This window comes from Cetorhinus maximus, chromosome 1 (assembly GCF_964194155.1).
Source record: "Cetorhinus maximus chromosome 1, sCetMax3.hap1.1, whole genome shotgun sequence".
NCBI classification, from domain to species: Eukaryota; Metazoa; Chordata; class Chondrichthyes; order Lamniformes; family Cetorhinidae; genus Cetorhinus; species Cetorhinus maximus.
In genome coordinates this window covers 148,161,142-148,186,062 of record NC_135879.1, presented here as the reverse complement: position 1 = coordinate 148,186,062, position 24,921 = coordinate 148,161,142, and the positions used below count along the sequence as shown (strand labels likewise).

Here is a 24,921-nt window from a genome sequence, read left to right as displayed (position 1 = left end):
CTCAGGCGAGCATTGAACTGGAACAGGTTATATGCTCTGGCTGCCTGGTCTTTCACAAACTTTTCCATGTCTGGTTTACAGACTGGTTGAACTGATAGTCTGATGGCTTTGGAGGAAGTAACTGCAAACAGTTCCTAGCTGATCCTTTAAATGTACAGAGAACCGCTGCAGTCCCTGTGGAGTAGGTACATCCACGATGCTGTTAGGGAGGGAGTTCCAGGACTTTGACCCAGCAACAATGAAAGAACAGTGATATATTTCCAAGTCAGGATGGCTGCGGCTTAGAGGGAAATTTGCAGGTGGTGGTGTTCCCATGCATCTGCTGCCTCTGTCCTTCTCGGTGGTAGAGGTCATGGGTTTGGAAGGTGCTATCAAAGGATCCTTGGTGAGTTGCTGCAGTGCATCTTGTAGATGGTACACACTGCTGCCACTGTGCATCAGGTGGTGGAGAGAGTGAATGTTGAAGGTGGTGGATGGGGTGCCAATCAAGCAGGCTGCTTTATCGTGGATGGTGTTTAACTGCTTGAGTGTCGTTGGAGATGCATTCATCCAGGCAAGTGGAGAATATTCCATTATACTCCTGACTTGTGTCTTGTAGATGGTGAACAGAATTTGGGGAGTCAGGAGGTGAGTTACTCTTCACAGACTTCCCAGTCTCTGACTTGCTCTTTGGCTACAGTATTTATATGGCTAGTCCAGTTCAGTTTCTTGTCAATGGCAATCCCCAGGATGTTGATAGTGAATGTTCAGTGATGGGAATGCCATTAAAAGTGTTAGAGATGGTCATTGCCTGGAATTTGTGTGGTGTAACTGTTATTGCCACTAATCAGCTCAAATCTGAATGTTGTCCAGGTTTTCCTGCATATGGGCATGGACTGCTTTAGCATCTGAGAAGTCGCGAATGGTGCTGAGCATCATGCAATCATCAGTGAACATCCCCATTTCTGACTTTATGGTGGAAGGAAGGTCATTGATGAAGCAAATGAAGATGGTTGGGCCTAGGAACTAGCCTGACAAACTCCTGTAGCGATGTTCTGGGACTGAGATGATTGACCTCCGACAACCACAACTATCTTCCTGTGTGCTAGGTATGACTCTAACCAGTGGAGAGTTTTGCCTCTGATTCCCTTGGCTCCAATTTTGCTAGGCGTTTTGCTAGGCAATTTTTCTTGACATTCAGTCAAATGCTGCCTTGATGTCAAGGCCAGTCACTCTCACCTCATCGCTTGAGTTCAGCTCTTTTGTCAATGTTTGGATCAAGGCTACAAGGAGGTCAGGAGCTGGCAGAACACAAACTAAGCACCAGTGAATAGATGCCGCTTGATAGCACTGTCAATGACACTTTCCATCACTTTGCTGACGATAGTGAGTTGACTGATAGGACGGTAATTGGCTGGGTTGGATTTGTCTTTTTTTGTATACAGGACATACCTAGGCAATTTTCCACATTGTCGGGTAGGTGCCAGTGTTGTAACAGTACTGGAGCAGCTTGGCTAGAGGCACGGCTAGTTCAGAGGCACAAGTCCTCAGTACGATTGTCAGAATGCTGTCAGGACCCATTGCCTTTGCAGTATCCAGTACCTTCTGTCATTTCTTGATATCATATGGAATGAAGCAAGTTGGCTAAAGACTGGCATCTGTGATGCTGGGGCCCTCACGAGGAGGCCAAGATGAATCATTCACTTGGCACTTCAGGCTGAAGGTGGTTGCAAATGCTTCATTCTTGTATTTTGCACTGATGTGCTAGGCTCTCCCATCATTGAGCAGGAGAATTTTTATGGGGCCTCCTCCTCCAGTTAGTTATTTAATTGTCCACCATCATTCATGACTGGATGTGACAGGGCTGCAGAGCTTAGATCTGATCCATTAGCTGTGGGATCACTTGGCACTGTCTAGCACATGCTGCTTCCCCTGTTTGGCAAGCAAGTAGTCCTGTGTTGTAGCTTCACCAGGTGGACACCTTATTTTGAGAGATATCTGGTGCTGCTCGTGGCACGTCCTCTCTCGCTCTTCATTGAACCAGTGTTACGGACAGAAGGGGGTTTAATTTAAACAGGTTGTTTTCTCCTCTCACCGCAAGTCCATAAACAGAAAGATGTTTAGATTTTGCTTTCCCCCTTTATAAGAGGTGGTGAATTTCCAAACCTCTCAGTCTTGGTGTGATCCAATTGCGATTCATAACTCCACAGCAAACTCATTTTAGGTGAACTCAGGGGGTTAGTTTATTCACATACACTCAAAATGCAGGAGGGGGTGTTGCTACATAGCCCCCTGGGCTTCATACAATAAAAGAGGGATATACAAAGGAAGATTTACAAGGCAAAGACTTGCAAAGAATCAAAGTCCAATGATGTATTCTTTCACACAGGTGAGCAGGTTGAAAACTATTGCTGGATAATTCACTTTTCTGGTAGAGATGATTTTCATGATGGGATAGGCACTTAGACATGAAGCAATCTTGTAGGCGATGGGACAGTAATTCAGAAGTTCCAGTCTAGATATGGGCAGGCATTCAAACCTGGACAGAGCCCCTTTTCTGAGCTGGTGTTTACTAGATGGAAGATGGCAGACTGATTTGCAGTACAACAAGACAATGGCCTGAATTTTTCAAGCAGCGGGTGGACTCGGCGGGAGCGGGTGGGGGTGGTCACGGGGCCGATTGCCGCCCACAATCGGCTCCGTGCTGCCATTTTATGCGGGTGGGCCAATTAAGGCCCATCCAGCATAAGACTCGAGCTGTAGCGCTCAGCGCTACCTGTGCAGGCAGGGTGGAGGAGGGAGAGCCAGGGCGAGCGCTCTTTCCTGCATGCACGAAAGAGCGTTTCAATCTCCCTGAGGTATGGAGCTGCTTCGGGGAGACTGAATCAATATTGAAATAAATAAAAGGAGAAAACATTTAATTAGACATGCCCCCTTATGTGGCTGTGTCACGTGAGACGGGACATGTTTTTATGTCTCGGGAATTTTTTTTATTTATTTAATAAAAGCTTTAGGAAACCTCATCCTGCTCGTGGATGAGGTTTCCTAAGAAACATGAAGGCCGCTTGGCCTTTTCGCCTGCCTGACAACCTTAAGGTTGGATGGGCAGCGTTAACAATCACATTAATTACTTCCTTAATGGCCTTAATAGGCCACTTAAATATCGGCTGGCATGCAGCTGACTCCAGCACGCGCCCGCCGAACGAAATATCGCGAGACAGCGCGATGACACCGAGACGCATGCCTGACATCATCACGCGTCATTTTATGTGTCGGCGTGCTGTGCCCGCTGACTGAAAAATCCTGCCCAACATAACTGGTTCTCCTAGCTAGGAGGGCCGGGGGGGGTGGGGGCTGGGGTGGAGGTGGTCATGTCACATGATTCCCACCTCTCCAATTTCTTTTCCTTTGTCTGGGTTCCTGAGATTGCTAATGTGTCAACCATTAAGAATTTGAAAGGAAGGTTGCAGGGCTCTTTGTCCTAGCAGACTAGTAGTCTCTGGTGGCCAGGCTTGACTTATGAAATGTAGATGGCTTTTGTATAATTCTCTTTGAAGTTAGTCTCTGCAGCCCATGGGGTTGTTAGAGTCTCTTCAGAGATAATGAGGCGCAATGTGCTGTGATAATGTCCTGATAGCTCTTACTGTTCGAGGGTCACAGACATGCATAGCTTCAGTTATTTCAAAAGGTCGTTGTCCAGTTTTAAAATTTAAGAAAGTAGCTATAAGGATATTTTATAACAATATAGAGTGTGAAGTCTTAGCCCCATCACATCACTCGCGGCCTTGGAGAAAAATGAATTCTATTCCATTTTTTTCTGTTTTTTTGTGGTCTTATGAAGGAAGAACAGGAAGTGAATACATATACCTGGATTCTCTCATTCATACTGGCATTTCAGACACAGCTAGCAGGGCAATGGCAAATCACTGCTGCATTTTCCATTGAGGTTTAGATTTGGGCCAATGCATCAGCAAGGACATTGTCTGGTCCTGGGATGTGGAAGGATTAGGTGAATTGGGAAGAATTCAATCTGTCCTTATGGCGAAGTCCATTCAGAGCTAGAGTTCTGAATTCCCTCTGTAGAAGATCAGGCATAAGCAAAGCCATTGGTTTCAGAACTCTGCCTGTCCATCTCCTGATTAAATATCCTCAAAAGGTTCTGAGGGTTTTACAGCATAATTAGCACTCAGCAGGTGAATGATGGCCAAGCTGCTCTAGGCAATCTGCAGGGGAATGCTGGGCATCTCACTCAGTGAATTCCAGGTTCTTGAATCATAGGGCTGAGCTGCTCTTTTTTTAAATTCATTCTCGGGATGTGGGCTTCGCTGCCTGGGCCAACATTTATTGCCCATCCATTGTTGTCCTTGAGAAGATGGTGGTGAGCTGCCTTCTTGAACCGCTGCAGCCCATGTGGTGTAGGTACACCCACAGTGCTGTTAGAAAGGGAGTTCCAGGATTTTGACCCAGAGATAGTGAAGGAACACCAATATATTTCCAAGCCAGGATGGTGAGTGACTTGGAGGGGAACTTCCAGGTGGCGGTGTTCCCATCTATCTGCTGCCCTTGTCCTTCTAGATGGCAGTGGTCGTGGGTTTGGAAGGTGCTGTCGAAGGAGCCTTGGTGAATCCCTGCAGTGCATCTTGTAGATGGTACACACTACTGCTACTGTGCGTTAGTGGTGGAGGGAATGAATGTTTTTGGATGTGATGCCAATCAAACGGGCTGCTTTGTCCTGGATGGTGTCAAGCTTCTTGAGTGTTGTTGGAGCTGCACTCATCCAGGCAAGTGGGGAGCATTCCATCATACTGCTGAGTTGTACCTTAGATGGTGGACAGGCTTTGAGGAGTCAGGAGGCGGGTTACTCGCCGTACGATACCTAGCCTCTGACCTGCTCTTGTAGCCATAGTATTTATCTGGCTTGTCCAGTTCAGTTTCTGGTCAATGGTAACCCCAAGGATGTTGATAGTGGGGGATTCAGTGATGGTAATGCCATTGAATATCAAGGAGTCATGGTTGGATTCTCTCCTATTGGAGTTGGTCATTGCCTGACACTTGTGTGACGCAAATGTTACTTGCCACTTGTCAGCCCAAGTCTGGATATTGTCCAGGTCTTGCTGCATTTGGACATAGACTGCTTCAGTATCTTGTCCAGCTTCGCTCTGCCTGTCCAACTTGGTAACCCATAGGTTCAGTTGTTCAAACCCAGGACTGTGGTTCAGCTGAGGGTCAGGAGATTGGGGTGTTTTAAAGGGACTTTGGCCTCTTTTAGGGATTCTGCTTTCTGACTCAGGCGCTCGTACAACTGGAGTATCCCTGCTTCTGTTGCTAGGTACCTTGGGTTGGAATGGCAACAGGTGGGCAGTCAGCTCCTGAACTTGGGCCAGCCTTTCTGGGCCCAGATAATAGGGAGGTGGCTTCTGGCAGGGGCCTCTCACACACCCATACCAGGCAGGGCTATAGTGCTGTAGCATGGTGGGTTGTTATGGGTTATTTTAAAGCTGCCAGGTAACCCTGTGGGAAAGCATGGGGTCCAACCTGGTTGGGATCACTCTGCTGGTCATTTGGGTGGAAGGCTCTGTGCCCTTTGGGGCACTACTGCCTTTTGGTAAATGGACAACTCTCACTGTACCTCCTTGTGGCTTTTTAACTAAGTGAGACATCATCCTCTCTCTTTCTGAGCCAATTTATGAACTTTCCTGGTCCCTATTTAAATTTGTCAGAAAGCTGTCAGCTAAACCAGTCATGGGTTTTCTACCTCGGACCTTTGGCTTTGCAGCCGGTGCTCTCTTAACTATTTTATTGCACTAAGAACACACCCATCTCGGGGGTTCTTCTTTCAGGCTGCAGGAGGGCTTCTTGGACCCTGCTTGGTCTTTTCTTTTCTGGGTGGGGGGGACCTCTCCCATCTAGATCGCCCTGCTTATCTTTCCAATGCTCATGGGAACGGTTTGGAAAGGATCTGCCTGAGTTTCCAGGTCTATGGATGAGGGATCATAGTTGTCCACTGTGACTATGAGGATTCTCTGCTTCTCTAAATGCATTCGCAGGTTGGAGGGTAGGCAATTTTTGAATTCCTCCAACAATACCAACTCATAGGTGCGTGAGATTCTTAGCGATCTTGCCCATCGGTCCAATGCAAGTTTCTTCGGCCGTTTAGATTCACTATTGGTTTGTGTGGGCTTCTTACGAGCATTCCAGAATTGTTGGCGATATGCCTCTGGGGGTAACTCATAGACACTAAGGATGGCCGTCTTGGTCTGCTCATAATTCAGGGGCACATCAGGGGTCAGCATGGAGTAGGCCTCTTGGGCTCCCCCGACACCTGCCCTTGAATTAAAAATGCCCAGATATCCAATGACCATTTTAGCTGTCCTGCTCTCTCCCTTTCTCTCCCTCTTTTTTTCTCTCTTTCTTTCTCCCGTCCCCTTGCTTGCGCTTCTCTTTCTCTCTCCTGAAATTCTAGCTGCAATCTGAGCTTTTCCAGCTTAAAATTGGCTAGGAGCGGGAATTCAGAGCTATGCTTGAGCACTACATGTGACTACTGGTAACGTGAGATTCAAATTTTCTACCAGCAACTGGATCAGTTCACTTCTCTTCACTTTACTGGACAATGTTAACTGTATCTTCCTAGCTACAGCTTTCAGTTGCGCTGTGTTAAAGGCTGCTAAAGTTCCACCATTCAAATTCCCTTGTTGGAAAACATCTGGGTATCAAAAGTTGCCTTTTTTTAGTGTTACGGAAAAGGAATTTTCTGTGGTAAGCTACTTGTGCTTTAAAACGCGTTCCAGCCACTGAGTTATCCTCCCAGGCATTAGTAAGGAGGACTTTGCAGGGTCGACAGGGCTGGGTGTGCCATTGTCCTTTCCAGTGCCTAGGTCAATGCCATGTGGCCTGTGCATAGAAACATAGGACTTCGGAGCAGGAGTAGGCTATTTGGCCCTTTGAGCCTGCAACATCATTCAATAAGATCATGGCTGAACTGGCTGTGGCCTCAATTCCACTTTCCTGTCTGTGCCCCCCCCCATTACCCTTGATGCCCTTGTCTAACAAAAATGTGCCTAACTCTACTTTAATAAATTCAATGACTCAGCTTCCAATGCTTTATCTTTTCGCCATGGATGTCCAAACTCTCTACACTTCCATCCGTCTGAAAACCTCTCTGCTTCTTCCTTGAATGGTGATCCAACCAGCCCGGGGATGCGGTGGTATGGTAGTAATGTCATTGGACTACCAATCCAGAGGCCCAGGCTGATGCTCTGGGGACACAGATTCAAATCCTGCTATGGTAGCTGGTAGAGTTTGAATTCAATTAATAACATCTGGAATTGAAAGCGTGTCTTAGTAATGGTGACCATGAAACTATCATTAGTTGTTGTAAAAACCCGTCTGGTTCACTATTGCCCTTTAAGGGAGGAAATCTGCTGTCCTTACCTGGTCTGGCCTATATGTGACACCAGATCCATTTTCTGTTTTTATTATAAAATTTGCTCAGTTACTATACATGGGGCTTAATCTTAACTGTGGCAGACGGAGGCGGGCGGACCAATTAAGGCCCGCCAAGCGTAAAATATATCCCGTAGCACTCAGCGCTACCTGTGTGGCGGGGGGGTGAGGGAGAGTCGAAAGAGTGCAGCAATCTCCCTGAGGCACGGAGCTGCCTCAGGGAGATTGAATAGTTTAAAAATTCAAGTTAAAAATTATTTAAACATGTCCCCTCATGTGACAGTCACTCATGAGCTGAGACATGTCTGTCAAGTTTACCAAAATTATTTATTAATTTTATAAAACTTCAGGAAACCTCACCCCGCCTGGATGGGCAGCATTGTTGATGAGGTCTATTAATGGCCTTAATAGACCTTTGACAGTTCAGCGGGCACGCAGCCGCCTCCGGCGCGTGCCCGCCGAACACAATATCAAAATGACGCAGGATGACATCTCGCGTCATTTTACGCGTTGGCATGTCAGGCCCACCCCCGCGCGCCAACCACAAGATTCTGATCATAGGTTTTGATGCCTGCTGAGATTTTGGGATGGGTGAGACAATTTTTTTTTTGGAGAACAGCAGGTGCAGTTGAGCATAACTATGCAGATGAAAGAATATACTAGAGTTTGTTTTAATTGCTTTGAGAGGTCAGAGAGTATCTATATGGAGTTTTCCCTTAGGAGTTTAAATAAGATGGTAAAGTGCCTGATTGTCTGTGGAAGGTGTAGGCCTGATTAGCCTTTGCTGATCCCATGATTCATACTCGTACATTCTAAGAGCATCTTCAATCTTATTTTTTGTGCCATATTAGGTAACATTATGTTGCTCTCCTAAGCGTAAGTCCAAAACATTAAAATTGCAATCCCTTTAAGAATGCTGGAACATCATACTTCCCATTTTTACAGCACATATGTGTATAGTCAATTGAGTATCTTTCAATAATCCCCAGAAAAGAGGCTTTGCAGTCTACTCAGACAAACTGAAACAGATGATGGTAACACAAGATATCTCAACAGGGACAATGAGTTATGATAGCTCTTTTATGAGTCTGAAAGAGCCTTAATTCATGGGAGCCACAGCCACATATGAGTAATGCTCTTTCACACACTTGAAATAATGTCTGGAATTCACGATCACAGGCAAATTACTCATTAAAAAAAATAATGTTGATTATGTGTACATATACGCCTGCACTTCCTCTGGTAGAATTATAAATTTGTTGTTGTTAATTCTGGAATGCAAGATGCTGCTGCCAACTTGTAATTGCTTTTTTTGCCCTTGGGATCTTCATATACGTGAATCATCAATGCTACGACAAGTGGAATCGCCAGCCACGCCTTCAGAATAAATGAACACCTTCTAATTTAACTAGACTGAGTCATGCAGTTGGAACAGAAATGAACAATTCTCCAATTCTAGCCCTCAGTTTTCATAGGAAGATTTATCTTGGCTACATCACCAGACGCAACATATGTAACCAAACTTAAAACATGGAATCACAATGAGTTGCTATGGCATCCTAACCAAGTTCAGCATAGAACTAATAACGTATGACACTCTTCCACATCTTTATGAATTCAAACTCTCTCAGGCTAAAACAGGGTTTTCTAAAATGGGAATGCTTTTGATTTCAATTTTCCTTTAACATTCTGAGATGTGGCAGTTCTCAGTCATGTAGAATCTATTTGTAAAACTAGAAAATATTATTCTTTCTAAAAAAGATAAATTGTTTTTTCTATGTTTGGATAGCTTTTTTAAAGAGCTGACACAGACATAATGGAGCGAATAGCCTCCTTCAGTGTTGTATAATTCTATGATTCTAGGTCTGCAAGTTGTAATTGCACAGTCTGTTTCCTCAGGAAATGAGGGAAGATCGGGATCGAGCACGGCTGGATTCCATGGTGCTACTCATTATGAAACTGGACCAGCTTGACCAAGACATTGAAAATGCTCTCAGTGCCAACTCGTCTCCATCCAGTACCCCAACGGTTAAGAGAAGACACATTCCTGTGAGCACATTTACTTACAATCACATTCTATTCTTTTTTGTATGCTTTGTTTACTAATACTGAATATTGTACAAATCTTTATTAAGGCTGATATAGAAAAGACATATTCTGAGAATAGTCTAATTTCAGGCTAATAGTCGACATGAGAATTTTAAATTCATAGTCATAATTTTATTGAAACTGACTGAGAAAAGTAAGGGCAGAATATAGTCTGCCACGTTAAAGCATAAGAGATCCCTTCATAGCTAACCTCAATTAATGGTAATCGCTGAACACCTTCAAAACAGCATCAAATTAATATCCTCGGGTAAAATTCATCAGAAAGGCAAGGTACTTCACAGGAATGAGGAAAGTAAAACTGCAACACCTGAACAGCAGCATAAGCGAAGACCTATGGCTACGTCAACTGGTCTTGCAGCCGCCCCTCTCCTCACACCCCAAAAACGAAAGAACAAGTAATTGGCACATAGCGGAGAATGAAAAGCCGGGGGTTGTGGGGAGGGCGCGGCAGGGTGGTGATGGTGGTGGGGGACAACTTTAAGAATGTTCTTCAGGTAAATCATAATTATTTTATTTTATTTTCAGAGATTGGAAGGACAACAAACTATGTTATAATGTTGCCATTTTTCAAAATAACATTTAATTCCTAATAGCCTCAAAATTACACCGTGCAGCGTTATCACATAAAGTCTTGGAGGCAAATTCAGCATGTTTGCACTTCTAGATCAAAATCTCACCAGATGGGAATACGGATCAGCAACTCAGAGCCACAATATTAGTCCTACCTTCAAAGTGCGTTACTGTTTGGTGATGCTCTGCTCAAGGAGCACAGACTTAGTAGATTTGTTTTTTTAGTACCTTTCAAATTCTTTTATTTGTCATTTTAATGGAAATATTAATCTATGTAAAATAAATAGGCTAAAATCAATATTAAAGTAATTTGAAGAAAGAAATTTGATATGAGTGCATTAAACCTTCACAAGATAATATCACACAGTGTAATTTCCGTGGCATTATGCTTTGAGTTGCAAGCATATGTTCTGATAAAGATCTTAACACTGCTCTGGATATAAAAAGATTTCTGACAAAGGGTATTTTGTGGAGATTATTTGTTCTAAATTACTATACTATGTTACTTTGAAGTCAAATAGCACAGACCTTTTCTTCAAAAGGGATTGGTCTCATTTTATAAGCATTAAATAATCTCAGTGGACTGTGTGTCAGTTTTTAAAGGTAGCATTTTAGCTGTGCTCTGAAAGGTAGAACTGTAACATGATTTCACTCTTGAACTTACATGCTGGTGAGGAATGATGTCACCACAGATAGATTATTGTTTACAGATGTTGACATAAACCTTGCAAAGTCTCCTGGGAAAGGAAATGGGAGTGAATGTAGCATTTAAAGCACATGTGGCATCATTATGAAAATATGCTGGAACATTCAACCCAGTCCACAGTTTATATATACATTTTCCCACTAAATGTTTAATCCCTTAAGTATCTTTGCTACACAGTGCAATGAGTGCAGTGATATTATTTCATGGTTGTACCACATTACTGCTGGTTAATGGAAGTATGCATACTATTGCTAGCTTCAAGTAGTTTCCTCTTGAAATTTTTCTCACTTTGCAAGACACAATTCATCACAATGCTTTGCATACTAAATGGATCCCAAAGACAACAACACAGCAAGCACAACTTAAACATTCTGCTGTAGTGTAGGATATGAAAAAAAAAGTCTGAAGAATAGAAGAAGCATGGATGGAACTCCAGGTAAAAAGGCTTGCTGAGTACAATATTTATTACCTCACCAAGGATAAGATTAGAAATTTCCCTTAAGTTAAGTGATAATCATAGGCTGCATCTAGATCTTTCCTTTTGTGTCAACTTGCAGATACTGCTATAAGGAGTAATAACATTTTCAATACAAATTCACCTTTCATTCACTTTGGGCCTTCACAAATCTCAGACTATATTTTTACATTTGTTCATAGGATGTGGGCATTGTTGGTAAGATCAAATTTTATTGCCCAATCCTCACTACACTTGAGAATGTGGTGGTGAGCCATCTTCTTGAACCGTTCTAGTCCATGTAATGTAGGTATAACAACAATGCTGTTAAGTAGGCAGTTCCAAGATGTTGATCCAGCAACAGTGAAGGAACGGTGATATAGTTCCAAGTCAGGATGGTGTGTAGCTTGGAGGAGATCTTGAAGGTGGTGGTGTTCCCATGTGCCTGCTCCCTTTATTCTTCTACATGGTAGAAGTCATGGGTTTGGAAGGTGCTCTCAAAGATGTTTTGGTGAGTTCCTGCATTGCATCTTGTAGATGGTGCACACTGCTGCAACTGCGTGCTGGTGGTGGAGGGTGTAAATGTTTAAGGTGGTGGATGGGATGCTGATCAATTGAGCAGCTATGTCCTGGATGGTGTGAAGCTTCTCGAATGTTGTTAGAGTTGCACTCATCCTGGAAAAAGAAGGGTATTCCATCACACTCCTGACTTGTGTCCTGTAGATGGTGGACAGGCATCAGGGAGTCAGGAAGTGAGTTGATCACCACAGAATTCCTAGGACAGAATTTTCTGCCTGTTGGGCGGGAGGGCCCGACCCAATCTCCAGCGGGCGGGGAGCTGATCCCCGCCTGAGAAGCGGGCCGCACCGCCATTTTATGTGGGCGGGCCAATTAAGGCCTGCTGAGCGTGACATCCGGTGGGAAGCGTTATGCGCTTCCTATGCAGGCAGGGGGGGTGGATTCCCCAAATGCGAGAGTGCGCTCTTTCGTGCATGCGCACGAAATAGTGCACATCTCCCGGAGGCTAAGTGCTGCCTCAGGGAGATCGCCTGCACTTTGAAAAAGATTAAAAATAGAAAAAAAAATTCCCTAACATGTCCCCCTCATGTGTCACATGAGATGGGAAATATTCATAATTTGCACTTTAAATTTTTTACATTTTTTAAAACCCTGCATGAAACCTCACCCCGCCGCTGGATGAGGTTTCACGTTTTCTCTATTTGCAGCCGGGGCTCCTGGCCTGCCCGCCAACCTTAAGGTTGGACGGGCAGGTCCTTTAATTGTTTAAATGATCCTATCAATGGCCTCAATTGGCCATTGACAGGTCGGCAGGTGCACAGCTGATTCTGCTGAGCCCCCGCCTTCCTGAAAATTTAAATGGGGCGCAGTGATGTCGGGGGTTCTGGCCGACGTCATCCCACGTCATTTTACACATCAGCGAGCGGGCCCCGCCCCCTCCTCGCCGAGGGCAATATTCTGCCCCTCGCCTCTGACCAGCTCGTGTAGCAACAGTAATTGGATGGGGCTCCAAGAGGTGGGTTCTTAATTCGCTGCCTCTGGGATGGTTGTGCTCCCACGTCAGGCCACAGCCACTTCCAGGTTCCCAGCGAGGAATTGAGGCTGATGTCAGAATTGTAACCCATCCAGGAAAACCCAACCCCAAATTTTGGGGGTGGATGGTAAAGGGACAGAGAGAGAAGATCAGATGGAAAAGGGAGAAAAAGGCTGAAGAATAAGAGGAAACTGGGCGAATTGGGCGCCAACAAACTATCTAAGCAAGGTAGTGAAAAGCTCTCATCCAGTGTTGGGAGGGTTTATCAGGGCAGTAACAACTTTCATGTGAGAGCTTTAGCAAGAGAAGAATAATGAAATAGCTGGAGGGCTCACCCCCAACATTGCCCTTCTGGTACAGCAGCTAAAACTACATTGAGTCAAGGGCAGGTGTGAACATTAAAAGGGCTGAGGACCAGTCAAGAACCACAGTGAAGACAATGATGGTCAGTAAATTGTGGGATTCCAGTACCTAGAAAAGTTCCAGTTGAGCATCATGCATGCAGCTATGCCCCCGAACCATCTTTATGGTTGCTAATTCCAACAGCAGAGATGGTGTGGGAGGCACTCTGTCTGATTGACCAATATATTGAATTTCATGGCTATGACACAGGAAGTCAAGAGCAAGGGCTACAAGGGAAGGAATACAGCAGTGTTGCTGAGTAAATCATAGGAATATGTAGCCTCTAACTTAGGACTCAGGTTTTAATGAATTTTCAGCCTGTTACATGAAAGTCACCTCTCTCTGCTAACTATTCCTCTTTCAGCCTTAAATCCCCTCTCATAACCTTTCACTCTTTGTCTCAGGAATTTTGAATATCTTCCCTCTCTTCATGTCATTATTGGTGGGTTTTAGCACCTTTGGCTCCAGTATCTGCAATTCCTTCCCTTAATCTCTTCATCACTCCAACCCTTTCTTCTACTTTACGAGTCTTCTCAAACCCATCTTTTCAGCAAACTCCCCACCCCCAACTCCCCCACCCACCTTCTGCTAATCTCCCTTTTTCACAACTTAGCACCCATTTCCTTGTCTTTCAAATATCAATATATGTTGGGACATTTTCACATTAAGGTAGAAATGCAAATTGATGTTGCTGCAGGTTTTCATATTATTACTGTAGGCGAAGTAAAAAGCTCGACTACATATTCTAGACAGGACTCATTTGTGAGGACATTTAGATTTGTAGAAAATTATTCCATTGAGTAGGCGCCAAAATCAAACAAAAGTTCCCTTCATTTAAAGTATACACCCTCCCCAGCCCCTGCCACTGCCAAGAGTGAACTTTCTATAAACATGGACTAAGATTTATAAAGACACAAGTAATAGTGATACTCATATATATCCAGCTGCACGCACACAGCTTTAAACCTAAATATTTTAACATTTTCATAATATCTGCAGTGTTGTCAGATGTTCAAAATAATGGTGGGAATTTGGGCTTGTTAGCACACAGTGCCCTTAGAGCTCTAAAATGGCATCTGCATAGTGTGCGTGCATTTGTGGAGTGAATCACACTGGACAAGATAATGGTGAGGGCGCTAGTATACGTAATGTACTTCTGCCAGAATTATGCAGAGCAGGCAGATCATGTTGTCAATCAGTGTGCTATGCTGATTTGACACTGGCAATGCCAATTGGAGCTCAATGCTCCACTAACATTCCCCGCCTAACCTCATACGGCTGATCATGCGTTTAGCAGCAGGAAGGGCACCCCCAACCACCATCAAGGGATCATCAACTGCTTACAGCTTAGATACTCGCTAATTTCTTCTGGCTGTTCCAATGATTCTACTATTTATGTTTGGTGCTCTCAATAGCTATTTAAAGTTGCAACAGTCCACAATGAGTTTTATAGTGGGTACTGAAGGAGATTTTGCTAATTTCAAGTCTCTTGCACAAAAGTGCACTACTAGGCATTCCCCTTGATCTAGAACATAACTTGAAGAATGAACGGAGGTCACACAGAGCAGGACAAGCTGCTGGAAGAGGGTGGTGGGAGAAGGGCACTCAGCAGGAGGCCATATCCAGAGTGTTGAGGAAAAAGTTCTCCTACCTGAACCTCAGCAAGGAACAACGTAAAAGATGCCTGCACTTCAGTAAAGACATCCTGACCAGAATTTGCCACCTGCTTCAGCTGCAACTGCAAACTCAGAGTAGAAAAAAGACTGCACTTGAAGTGACTGTGGCAATGAACATTTGTGTGTCTGGCTTCTTCTAGGCTAAGTTTGGAGTTATTTGCAACATTCACAGTATGTTACCTATTGTTCTGTAAGGGAAGTCACTGAGGCCCTCTATTCAATGACAGCTAACTATATTAATTCTCTCTTGCCAGAGCAAAGTGAGCATGTGACTATGTTAGACTTGCAGGATTCCCCATGGTACTGTATGCCATTGACTGACACACATCGCTTTGCTGGTGCCATATGTCAGCTCTGCCCTATATGGGAACTAAACAGGATTCCACTCCTTTGACATCCAGCTGGTGTTAGACCATAAACAATCATGCAGGTCGATGCCCAGTATCTTAGCAGCAGGCATGCTGCCTTCATGGTTGGCCCTACAAGGAGCAAATGGAGTTGGCCACCACCTCCATGCTGGCAATGATGGACTTCGAGCTCTGCGTCAAGTTGGTGATGAACTCCGCCATGCTCCTTGACATTGCCTGTAGGCTTTGGCAGACTGCCTAATGCAGCAAGCACTCTGTTGTGCCTCAACCTTCTTCTGTAGCCTACCCTACAGCAATTCACACCTGAGTCCTCTGCTGCAGAACCCATTTGTGACATTACCCTCCAGGGTGCTGGCACCTGCACCATCCTTGCCCCCTGCCCTGGTTGCAGGCCACTTATGACCAGTCTCTCACCACTAATCTATCATCTAAGATACTGATATAGTCTGAGCTGGTTTCTGTAATTATGAAATCAAGTGATTGTGCTGTGTCTCCATCATCATTCTCCTCCAGCTGCTCCTCCGCTGCCTGGTCAGTTTGTTTCTCTTGGGTATCTGAAAAGAAAATGGCACAATATTAATATTATGATGAGGGAAGGGGAGTGGGGTAAGTAACAGGTGCAAGTTTACATCTGCAGCTTGTAAATGAAGAGAGATGGTGGGACGAGGGGGAATGTTTTTTATTTATTCTTTCATGGGAGGTAGGCATCGCAGGCTAGGCCAGCATTTATTGCTCATTCCTAATTGCCCTTGAGGAGGTGGTGGTGAGCTGCCTTCTTGAACCACTGCAGTCCATGTGGTGTGTGTACACCAACAGTACTGTTAGAGAGGGAGTTTCAGGATTTTGACTCAGCGACAGTGAAGGAACGGTGATATATTTCCAAGTCAAGATGGTGTGTGGCTTGGAGGGGAACTTGCAGGTGGTGGTGTTCCCATCCACCTGCTACCCATGTCCTGCAAGTGGGTAGAGGTCGTGGGTTTGGAAGATGCTGTCAAAGGAGCTTTGCTGAGTTGCTGCAATGTATCTTTAGATGGTACACACTGCTGCCACTGCGTCGGTGGTAGAGGGAGTAAATATTTAAGGTGGTGGATGGGGTGATAATCAAGTGGGCTGCTTTGTCCTGGATGGTGTCAAGCTCCTTGAGTGTTGTTGGAGTTGCACTCATCCAGGCAAGTGGAGACTATTTCATCACACTCCTGACTTGTGCCTTTTAGATGGTGGACAGGCTTTGGGGAGTCAGGAATTGAGTTACTCATCGCACGATTCCTAGCCTCTGACCTGCTCATGTAGTCACAGTATTTATATGGCTAGTCCAGTTCAGTTTCTGATCAATGGTAACATCCAGGATGTTGATAGTGGGGGATTCAGCAATGGTAATGCCATTGAATTTCAATGGGAGCTGATTAGATTCTCTCTTGTTGAAGATAGTCGCTGCCTGGCACTTGTGTGGCGTGAATGTTACTTGCCAATTATCACCTAAGCCTGGATGTTGTCCAGGTCCTGCTGCATGGGCATGGACTGCTTCAGTATCTGAGAAGTCGCGAATGGTGTTGAACATTGTGCAATCATCAGCAAACATCCCCAAATCTGACCTTATGATGGTAGGAAGATCATTGATGAAGCAGTTGAAGATGGTTGGGCCAAGGACACTACCCTGAGGAACTCCTGCAGCGATGTCCTGGAGCTGAGATGACTGACCTCCAACAACCATAACCTAGCATCCTTTGTGCTAGGTAGGACTCCAACCACTCGTGAGTTACCCCTGATTCCCATTGACTCCAGTTTTGCTAGGGCTCCTCGATGCCACACTCTAACAAATGCTGCCTTGATGTCAAGGGCTGTCACTCTCACCTCACCTCGGGTGTTCAGTTCTTTTGCCCTTGTTTGAACTAAGGCTGTAATAAGGTCAGGAGCTGAGTGGCACTGGCAGAACCCAAACTGGGAATCAGCAAGCAGGTTATTGCTGAGTAAGTGCCGCTTGATAGCACTGTTGACAATCCCTTCCATCCCTTTGCTGATTACCTAGAGTCGAGTGATGGGGCGGTAATTGCCTGCTTGAATTGGTCCTGCTTTTTGTAGACAGGACATACCTGGGCAATTTCCCACATTGTCTTGTAGATGCCAGTGATGTAGCTGCACTGGAACAGCTTGGTTAGGGGCATGACAAGATCTGGAGCACAATTCTTCAGTACTATTGCCGGAATATTGTCAGGGCCCACAGCCTTTGCTGTATCCAGAGCCTTCATCTGTTTCTTGATATCACCTGGAGTTAATTGAATGGGTTGAAGACTGGCATCTCTGATGCTGGGGACCTCAGAAGTAGGGCAAGATGGATTATCCACTCGGCACTTCTGTCTGAAGATGCTTGCGAATACTTCAGCCTTGTCTGTTACACTTTTGTGCTGGGCTGTCCCATCATTGAGGATGGGGACATTTGTGGAGCCTCCTCCTCCATTTAGCTGTTTAACTGTCCACCACCCAATCACGACTGAATGTGGCCAGGCTGCACAACTTAGATCTGATCCATTCTTTGTGGGATCTCTTAGCTCTGTCTATCTTGAGGCACCCTCACGGGGGAGGAAGGCACCATAAGTCAGACAGGACCAAGCAGACAGGCCACTGCGTTCAAAGGTGGGGCCCTCATTTTTAGGCCTTTGTGTCCTTTCTTTCTTGGTATGTTCCTAACATTTTTAACATTTGTTGCAATTTTAAGCCACATCAAACATTACTGTTATTTGCAGGAACATCTCTGATCAGCCCATCTTTGTTATGACATTGTAATGCAATCAAACATAAGTTAAGCCATTGCAAATTTAATAATTCAATAAATTTCACTCAGGGCCTGAGCTGGACATCATCATGGGCAGGATTTTTCATTCGGCGGGTGCGCGCGAGAGTCGGCAGCACACCCGCTAACAATTAAGAAGCCTATTAAGGTCACTAATGTAGTAATTGACCTGGATTTTTCGCTGCCAGTCCAATGTTACGGTTGGTGGGCAGGTGAATCAGCCAGGCGGCCTTTGGATTTTTGAGGAAACCTCAAAAAAAGTGTTTAGGTGAGTGGTTCTTATGGGTGGGATTTTTTTTTCTCAGAATTTCAAAATGTTTATGTTTGGATTTCAAATTCTTCAGCTCCCTGAGGCAGCTCTCTGCCTTCAGAGAGCTTTCATCGCACGCTCACCAGCACCTGCACTGACTTCAACGCTCGCCCTCTTCCCGCCCCCCCGCCCTGGCAGCGCTGAGCTTTTCAGCATGCATTTCGCACTGGCTGGCCGTTAATTGACCAGCCAACGCGAGGCCACGGTCAGGGGCCGATCGCGGACAGCAGCCTGATTACGGCTGCTTCCGGGCCCGCCCACCGTGCCCACCCGACAGCCCAAGAATCCTGCCCTATAAGTCTTGAATGTAGATGAAAGGGAAGCAATTAGCACAGGAGCTGGCAGAACACATAGTACTTGGTTAAAGTCCAGAACCATCCTTCACTACTGAAGCTGAAATCAAGAGCAAACCCAGTAAGGAAGGAGAATGCCAAATGCAAAGCATATGTTGTACAAAGTTCGCAATTATATATAGAAGAATAAAGAGGAACTCTTCTAACAGACAACCCCTCATTGTTTTTTGTTACAATTATCTGCGATGTGCACTTGTGGTCATGGAAGTGAAAATAATTCAATTATTGATAACATATTTTTAACACTTTTCCTGAACTAGGTTGGGCGATACAAGGGTTTGCTATTTTCCTACCAAATCAGGCAACTTTAAGGTTATTCTTCTTAACATTTAAATGTTCAAGGAACATAAGAAATTTAATACTGGACATGGAAACTTTTAGTAATTGGAAGAAATGTTCACAGTTGTTAATATACTGTTCAAAATTATCCCTATGTTACAGGGAATCTGTTTTTAGAAAATATATTGTAAGCTTGTCTTATGTGGGTAAAATTTTACTTTTAATAAATTGTCCAACATTCTCCTACTGATACCAAGTGGTAATGTAGGAAAACAGTGGCTTACCAAGATGAATTTTGCAAGTATGCTAATACTGTGAAGACAGAGCTGAGAAGATTTTTTTTCTCTGAGAGGGTAGTGAGTCTTTGGAACTCCCTTCCTCAAAAGGCGGTGGAAGCAGAGTCTTTGAGTATTTTCAAGGCAGAGCTAGACAGATTCTTAATTAACAAGGGAGTGAAGGATTACCGGGGGTAGGCAGAAGGTTACAGTCAGATCAGCCATGATCTTATTGAATGGCGGGGCAAGCTCGAAGGGCTGAATGGCCTACTGCTGCTGCTAGTTTGCATGTACGTATTGGCACGGTAATGGACCATAGCCTGAATTACTTATGGACATATTGAACTTTTAGGTAAGACGTGCTTTTTAAAAAAGGACATACAAGCAAAAGCTGACCGAGGCTGTAAAGTGACCACTTGCTGGAAAATTCCTATGTGGATTACACTTGACCAATTAGTTCAGAGAATGGAATGACATACCTAAAAGGTGTCAAGGCCTATTTCAGACAGAGACACGTCAAAGGAAAATACGCATTGCATAAGTTGAACTGTAATCTTCTGGTTGCAAAGATAATGAAGGCTGATTACCATCTCCTGTGAGTTACATCCCAGACTGTGGACATGATTTGAGTTGAAAAGAAAGCAGATCTGGCTGAAAGACATGATTTTTCCCCCTCCAGGAATACACAAGAAAAGGGGTTAAAAACCAGCTGCAACCCTGGTCTCCGTGTGCTAGTTTTTGTGTTCCAGGTCTGGTGTGCAAGGGTGTGCTGTGAAGGTCGCAGCTGAAGCATATTAACGAGGCATCCCTGCACTTGCTGGAGGCAAGTCAAAGTCAGCAAAGCCACAGTCGAAAAGGAAACAGGACAACTCCTTCCAGCTAACCTGCAGAACCAACAATCTCCAAACCCACTGCTCAACTGCCAAAGTCAGCATTATTAGAATCACCCCAACTTAATGGCTTCAACATTTTGCTATCTATTCCTCATGGACAAGCCAAAAGACTGGTTCATATGCGTCTTTTTTAACTTTTATTTCTGGGCTCACTTCTCATTTCTAACTTGTGTGTATGTGTGTTGCATTCTTATTATTTATTCTCACGAATAGTAATTAAGAATCTCGCTCTTTCTTTGAATCAAGACAGCCTGGTTAAATTGGCTTCATTTAAAACATAAATACATTTGGACTGGGAAAAGGTATCCTCGAGGGAAGGGATCCTTTTTAAATTAATCTTGTTGCGACCAACCAGGGCAGTTGAATAAAGAAGGAGAACCGGTTCATTCCTCCTCACCTGGGAGCATAACAATTTGGGGTACCTCATCCGGGACCATAACCAATTGGGGGAGCCTTGCCCGGGGACTAGTCGCAACAGTATGTTTGTGATTCCAAACTAACAGTGCTCTCTTGGAGCAGCAATGTAAAAATATTCAAGCTGTGAAATCGCATAGAGTAATAAACCTGTTTGTCAATCCAGTGGTTCAATAAGTTTACTTCGTGAATAGCTAAGCTGTACAGATCAGAAAGGTGACTGGCATAATTCTTGGGGTATGGTATGTTTGCTGATCTCAGCTCAAACAGAGATGGGGGCAATGGCCACATATGTCCTCAGCATTCCTGATTCCTAATGACCAGAGAGGGAAAGTTGATGTGGGTGGATGTAAGGATGAGGATAGTTTCAAGCTCAGCTATTGCAGTCACATGCCTGCAATTACTTACTGTCCAGACTCACAGTTGGCCACTTGCTGAGATAATGAAGAACGCCCATTAGCTGTGGAAATGTAGCTTTATAACAAGGCATTCAGGAGAAGAGCAAAGGGAGGAAAATCAGAGAAAAACAGATGCCATGTGATCAACAAAAATTGATTTTTATTATTTTCTTTCTGTCCCTGTGGGTTTACTGTATAAATGTGTTGGGTTCAGCAGTACTCCAGCAGGAAGGTGTTAGATTGCCACGGCCTTTACTGTGCCTGTGCTGAGTTCACTGACCTCAGCCAGGCAGCTGTGGTGATGCCACAATTGTCTTCAGTGTCATCGAATGAGGGAGGGAGGAAAGGGTCTGCGGTCCCTGCTTTTGGTTGCCAGCTCTGCTGCAAAGAATGAAGGTTACAGGATATAAATAACAAATGTGAAATTGGACACATTCCTTCCAAACAATGATCGAGCAAAATATGAAATCAAAGAATGAGTTGATATTCATTTTTAACAAGACACAACAAGCAATTCAATTACTTTAACAATAAACAAACTAATAATTTCCCTAATAACTAATAAGTTCAGAAGAAGAGTCATATTGGACTCGAAACATTTACTCTGTTTCTCTCTCCACAGATGCTGCCAGACCTGCTGAGTTTTTCCAGCACGTTCTACTTTATTTCAGATTTCTGCATTCGCCGTATTTTGCTTTTATGATAATTTCTCTCACCTGCCTCTCAGTCTCTGTCCTCTCTCTCATTTCTGGCCCCTCTCCCCCTTTTTCTCATTCATTGCCCTGCAATTCCTTCACAAAAGCAACATTGCCTGTTTTACAGATTGTATAGTTTGTTTTTAATTTGGAATTGCTCTCACTTTAATGTTTAGTCAGGTATAATAGGCTATTTTTAAGCTGAGCCTTCTTTCAGGATATCTTCGCCGTGCCATTCCATTCTGCGCGGAGAGGCTGCTCTTGCCCACCCTCCACTTCCTCATCTTCATTGGCTACCCGGACACAGCATTCCGCCCTGCCATCTGGAGGAAGTGGGGGCCACCGCTGGGTGGCATATGATAATAGATGGTTAAGTCCATTCACATACTCCCAGGCCGCCTGTAATTTCTACAGCTGGGAGGGGTGCGTGTTTCACGTCTATATAAGGTGCAGCCCTATTTCCATGATCTGAGGGGATTGCCCCTCAATTTCAGGCTGCATCTTTTGATTTTTGGCAACTCGGAGCAGAGGGGAGCTGGCAGATTTGAGGACCTCATCGTGGGATTGTTCCTGGATCTGGCTAAGGTGGTCATCAACAGGCCAAGGCAGCGAATGGCCAAGGGAGCCATTTGGCCCAGATGCCTGCCTCTCTTCCACGGCTACGTCCACAGTCTGGTATCCCTGGAGAGAGAGCATACGTTGTCTGCTGGGATATTTCAGGCCTTCTGAGACCGGTGGGCACCAAGGCACTGGAGGGCATCATCACACTTGGAAATGTCACTTTAATCTGATTAGCTAAGCTTCCTTTAAAGGTTTTTTTTTGTAGCAGTATATTAATGGTGTCTTTTTCGGAAAGGGCATTTAACGCCTCATTATTGCCAACCCCCTGGATGGACCAAAAAAGGTATAAAAGAGCTACATGCAGCTCAGCAAACATTGGTCACTAATGTATGTTCAGTTCATATTATAGATTCCAGTTACAGTCAGGGGCTCACGATGACCAAATAATAAATAAAAATCTAACTACTTCCTAATATGCCTCTACAAAATAAAAAACGCAGTTACATACATTGCATGTACCTGTTTCTGTCCCTGGAGTACAGCACCTTGTTTATGTTTAATACTTGTCACAATTAAACAGTTTGCTATAAATCGCTGTCTAGAGGCACACCTAAAGATCAATTGCTTGAGCGGTAAACTAGATAACAGCTGTAACTGAAAATGTACCCTAAAAATAATTAGTGCCTTTAGCAATACCCTGGAGCAAATTGAAAGTGGGAAATAAGATCATTTATCAGTTAACAGAGCAAACTTGCTGTTGTTCGAACCACACTGTATTTCTCAAAGAATTATGTCCTCATTAGTGGAATGAGCTGTTAACAGGACTTGATATGTTGAAATTTTAATAAATTGAACTTGCAAGTGACACATGCATTCTGCAAAAGCCCCTCATATTGTGTTCCAATTCATCACAGAAACTGTTTCCCCCAAACCTCTGCCAATGTGTAGATTTCCTTTGGTGAATCCTGCATCATCTAAATTAACTCCTCAAAAATGAGAACATCAGTGACTTGCAATTACATCCCATGTCTCTAATTGATCTCGGGATGTGATTTTGAAATGCTGCACATCATCTGACTGTCATTGTATTGGAAATGTTTTGTATAAGACCAGCTTCATTGTGGTAGTGACTGTACGTACAACTTGCATTGAATGTAGCTTACACAAAACAAAGATGGAATAAAAGGGGATTCTCAGATTCTGCTTCAGTATTAAGTGCTGTTCATTAAGACCGGAATGAGCAAAATTTATCAGAATCACAACACGAACAGTTTAAAAAAAAAAGCTTCATCCATGGATTTTGTTTTAATCACAGATTTGTAAACATTTTGAAGTTAGAACATGGATGACTAATCTAAGGAGTGTGGCTTGATATCAAAGCTATTGTCAGTCCCAGGTCACTAATGTTTGAGAAAATCTATGCTGATGATTATTACCTTCTTGCAGTATTCTTTTACATGGGTTTATTACCCACTCTCTCAGGTGAATATAAAAAAATCCCTTGACACTAATTCAAAGAGGAGCGTTGAGATATCCCCAGTGTCCTGGCTATTATTTATCCCATAACCAACATCGCGAAAGTAGATTATCTGGTCATTATCATGTTGCTGTTTGTGGAAGCTTGCTGTGTGCAAGTTGGCTGACATATTTCCTACATTACAACAGTAACTACATTTCACAAGTATTCCATTGGCTGTAAAATGCTTTGGCACATCCTGAAGTCATGAGAGGTATTATATAACTGCAAGTTTTTCTTGCTTTATTTTATTGTTGCTTTGTATGGGTTAACATTATGATGTTTCCCACGGTCTATTGGCAGGAGTTGGAGTCTGATTCAGAGAATGGAGCAGATGTGATTGCAATCAGTCAAAACCAGAAGGTTCATCCTGTCCACTCACCACTTGGATCAACATCCCCCATGGCAGGTCCGGGGGCTAAACCAAAGGCTGGGGTAGGTTTGGAAAATTTAAACAAACCAGATAATTCTTAGAACAGACAGATGGTTATAAATTATAGCAACATTTATGCCAAGAATGTAACTTTATCAGTGTTAGCTTTTTTTCCAAAGGGCCATATTTTCTCCCCTCTGATGATTTTAGTGAAAAAATGCATTAAAAATGGCCTAATATTAGCAGACTATTTGACCATGTTTGGCATTGATCTGATGGTTCCTTACTCCTACAAAAAAGATGTGAAACATGATGGAAATAAAAATCTGAGTTTTACTTGTTGAAGCCTTCTTAGGGTCATTGATGATGAACTCATGCAGTCGTCCACAGCTGCAGAATCAAATCAAAAACAAGCATTTTTCCCCAAGTCAGATCTGGCATAGTTGAGTTAAATGAATAGAAACCTTTCAAAAGTATAATTATAGCAGTAAATTAAGCTATATTATTAGAGGAGAGCATTTATTTGTGGTCATAGATGAGTGCATCATGTTGAATGACCAGGAGAACAGAGGGCATAGTTGGCTTCTAACTCCCAGCAGACACTCTTCCAAGTTGAGTCAGTTAACCAGGCATGATGGAGGACTAGGGCATGAGAAGATGCAGACTTACCGGAAAGATTTAACTATGGTAAACTATTTGGCTGCAAGAAGGTTCAATCATTCACCTTAGACTATCATTACTGTTCTCAACTTTGATGCCACGGTGACCCTTCAAGAACTCACAATGTCTATCATAAGAGTACAGTCA

At 43.9% G+C, this 24,921-nt stretch overlaps 1 protein-coding gene across 5 annotated transcripts in view; it reads left to right on the top strand.

Moving 5' to 3' along the window:
• The window catches only part of dlc1 (DLC1 Rho GTPase activating protein), a 585,847-nt gene that overhangs the window by 173,139 nt on the left and 387,787 nt on the right, over positions 1-24,921 (top strand). For 4 of the 5 annotated variants that reach the window (XM_078548306.1, XM_078548283.1, XM_078548300.1 and 1 more), the window contains exons 3-4: positions 9,322-9,471; positions 24,045-24,176. In XM_078548306.1, coding sequence (XP_078404432.1) covers positions 9,322-9,471; positions 24,045-24,176 — 282 coding nt within the window. The remainder of the gene's footprint in view (positions 1-9,321; positions 9,472-24,044; positions 24,177-24,921) is intronic. The other variant, XM_078548313.1, reaches the window with a different exon arrangement.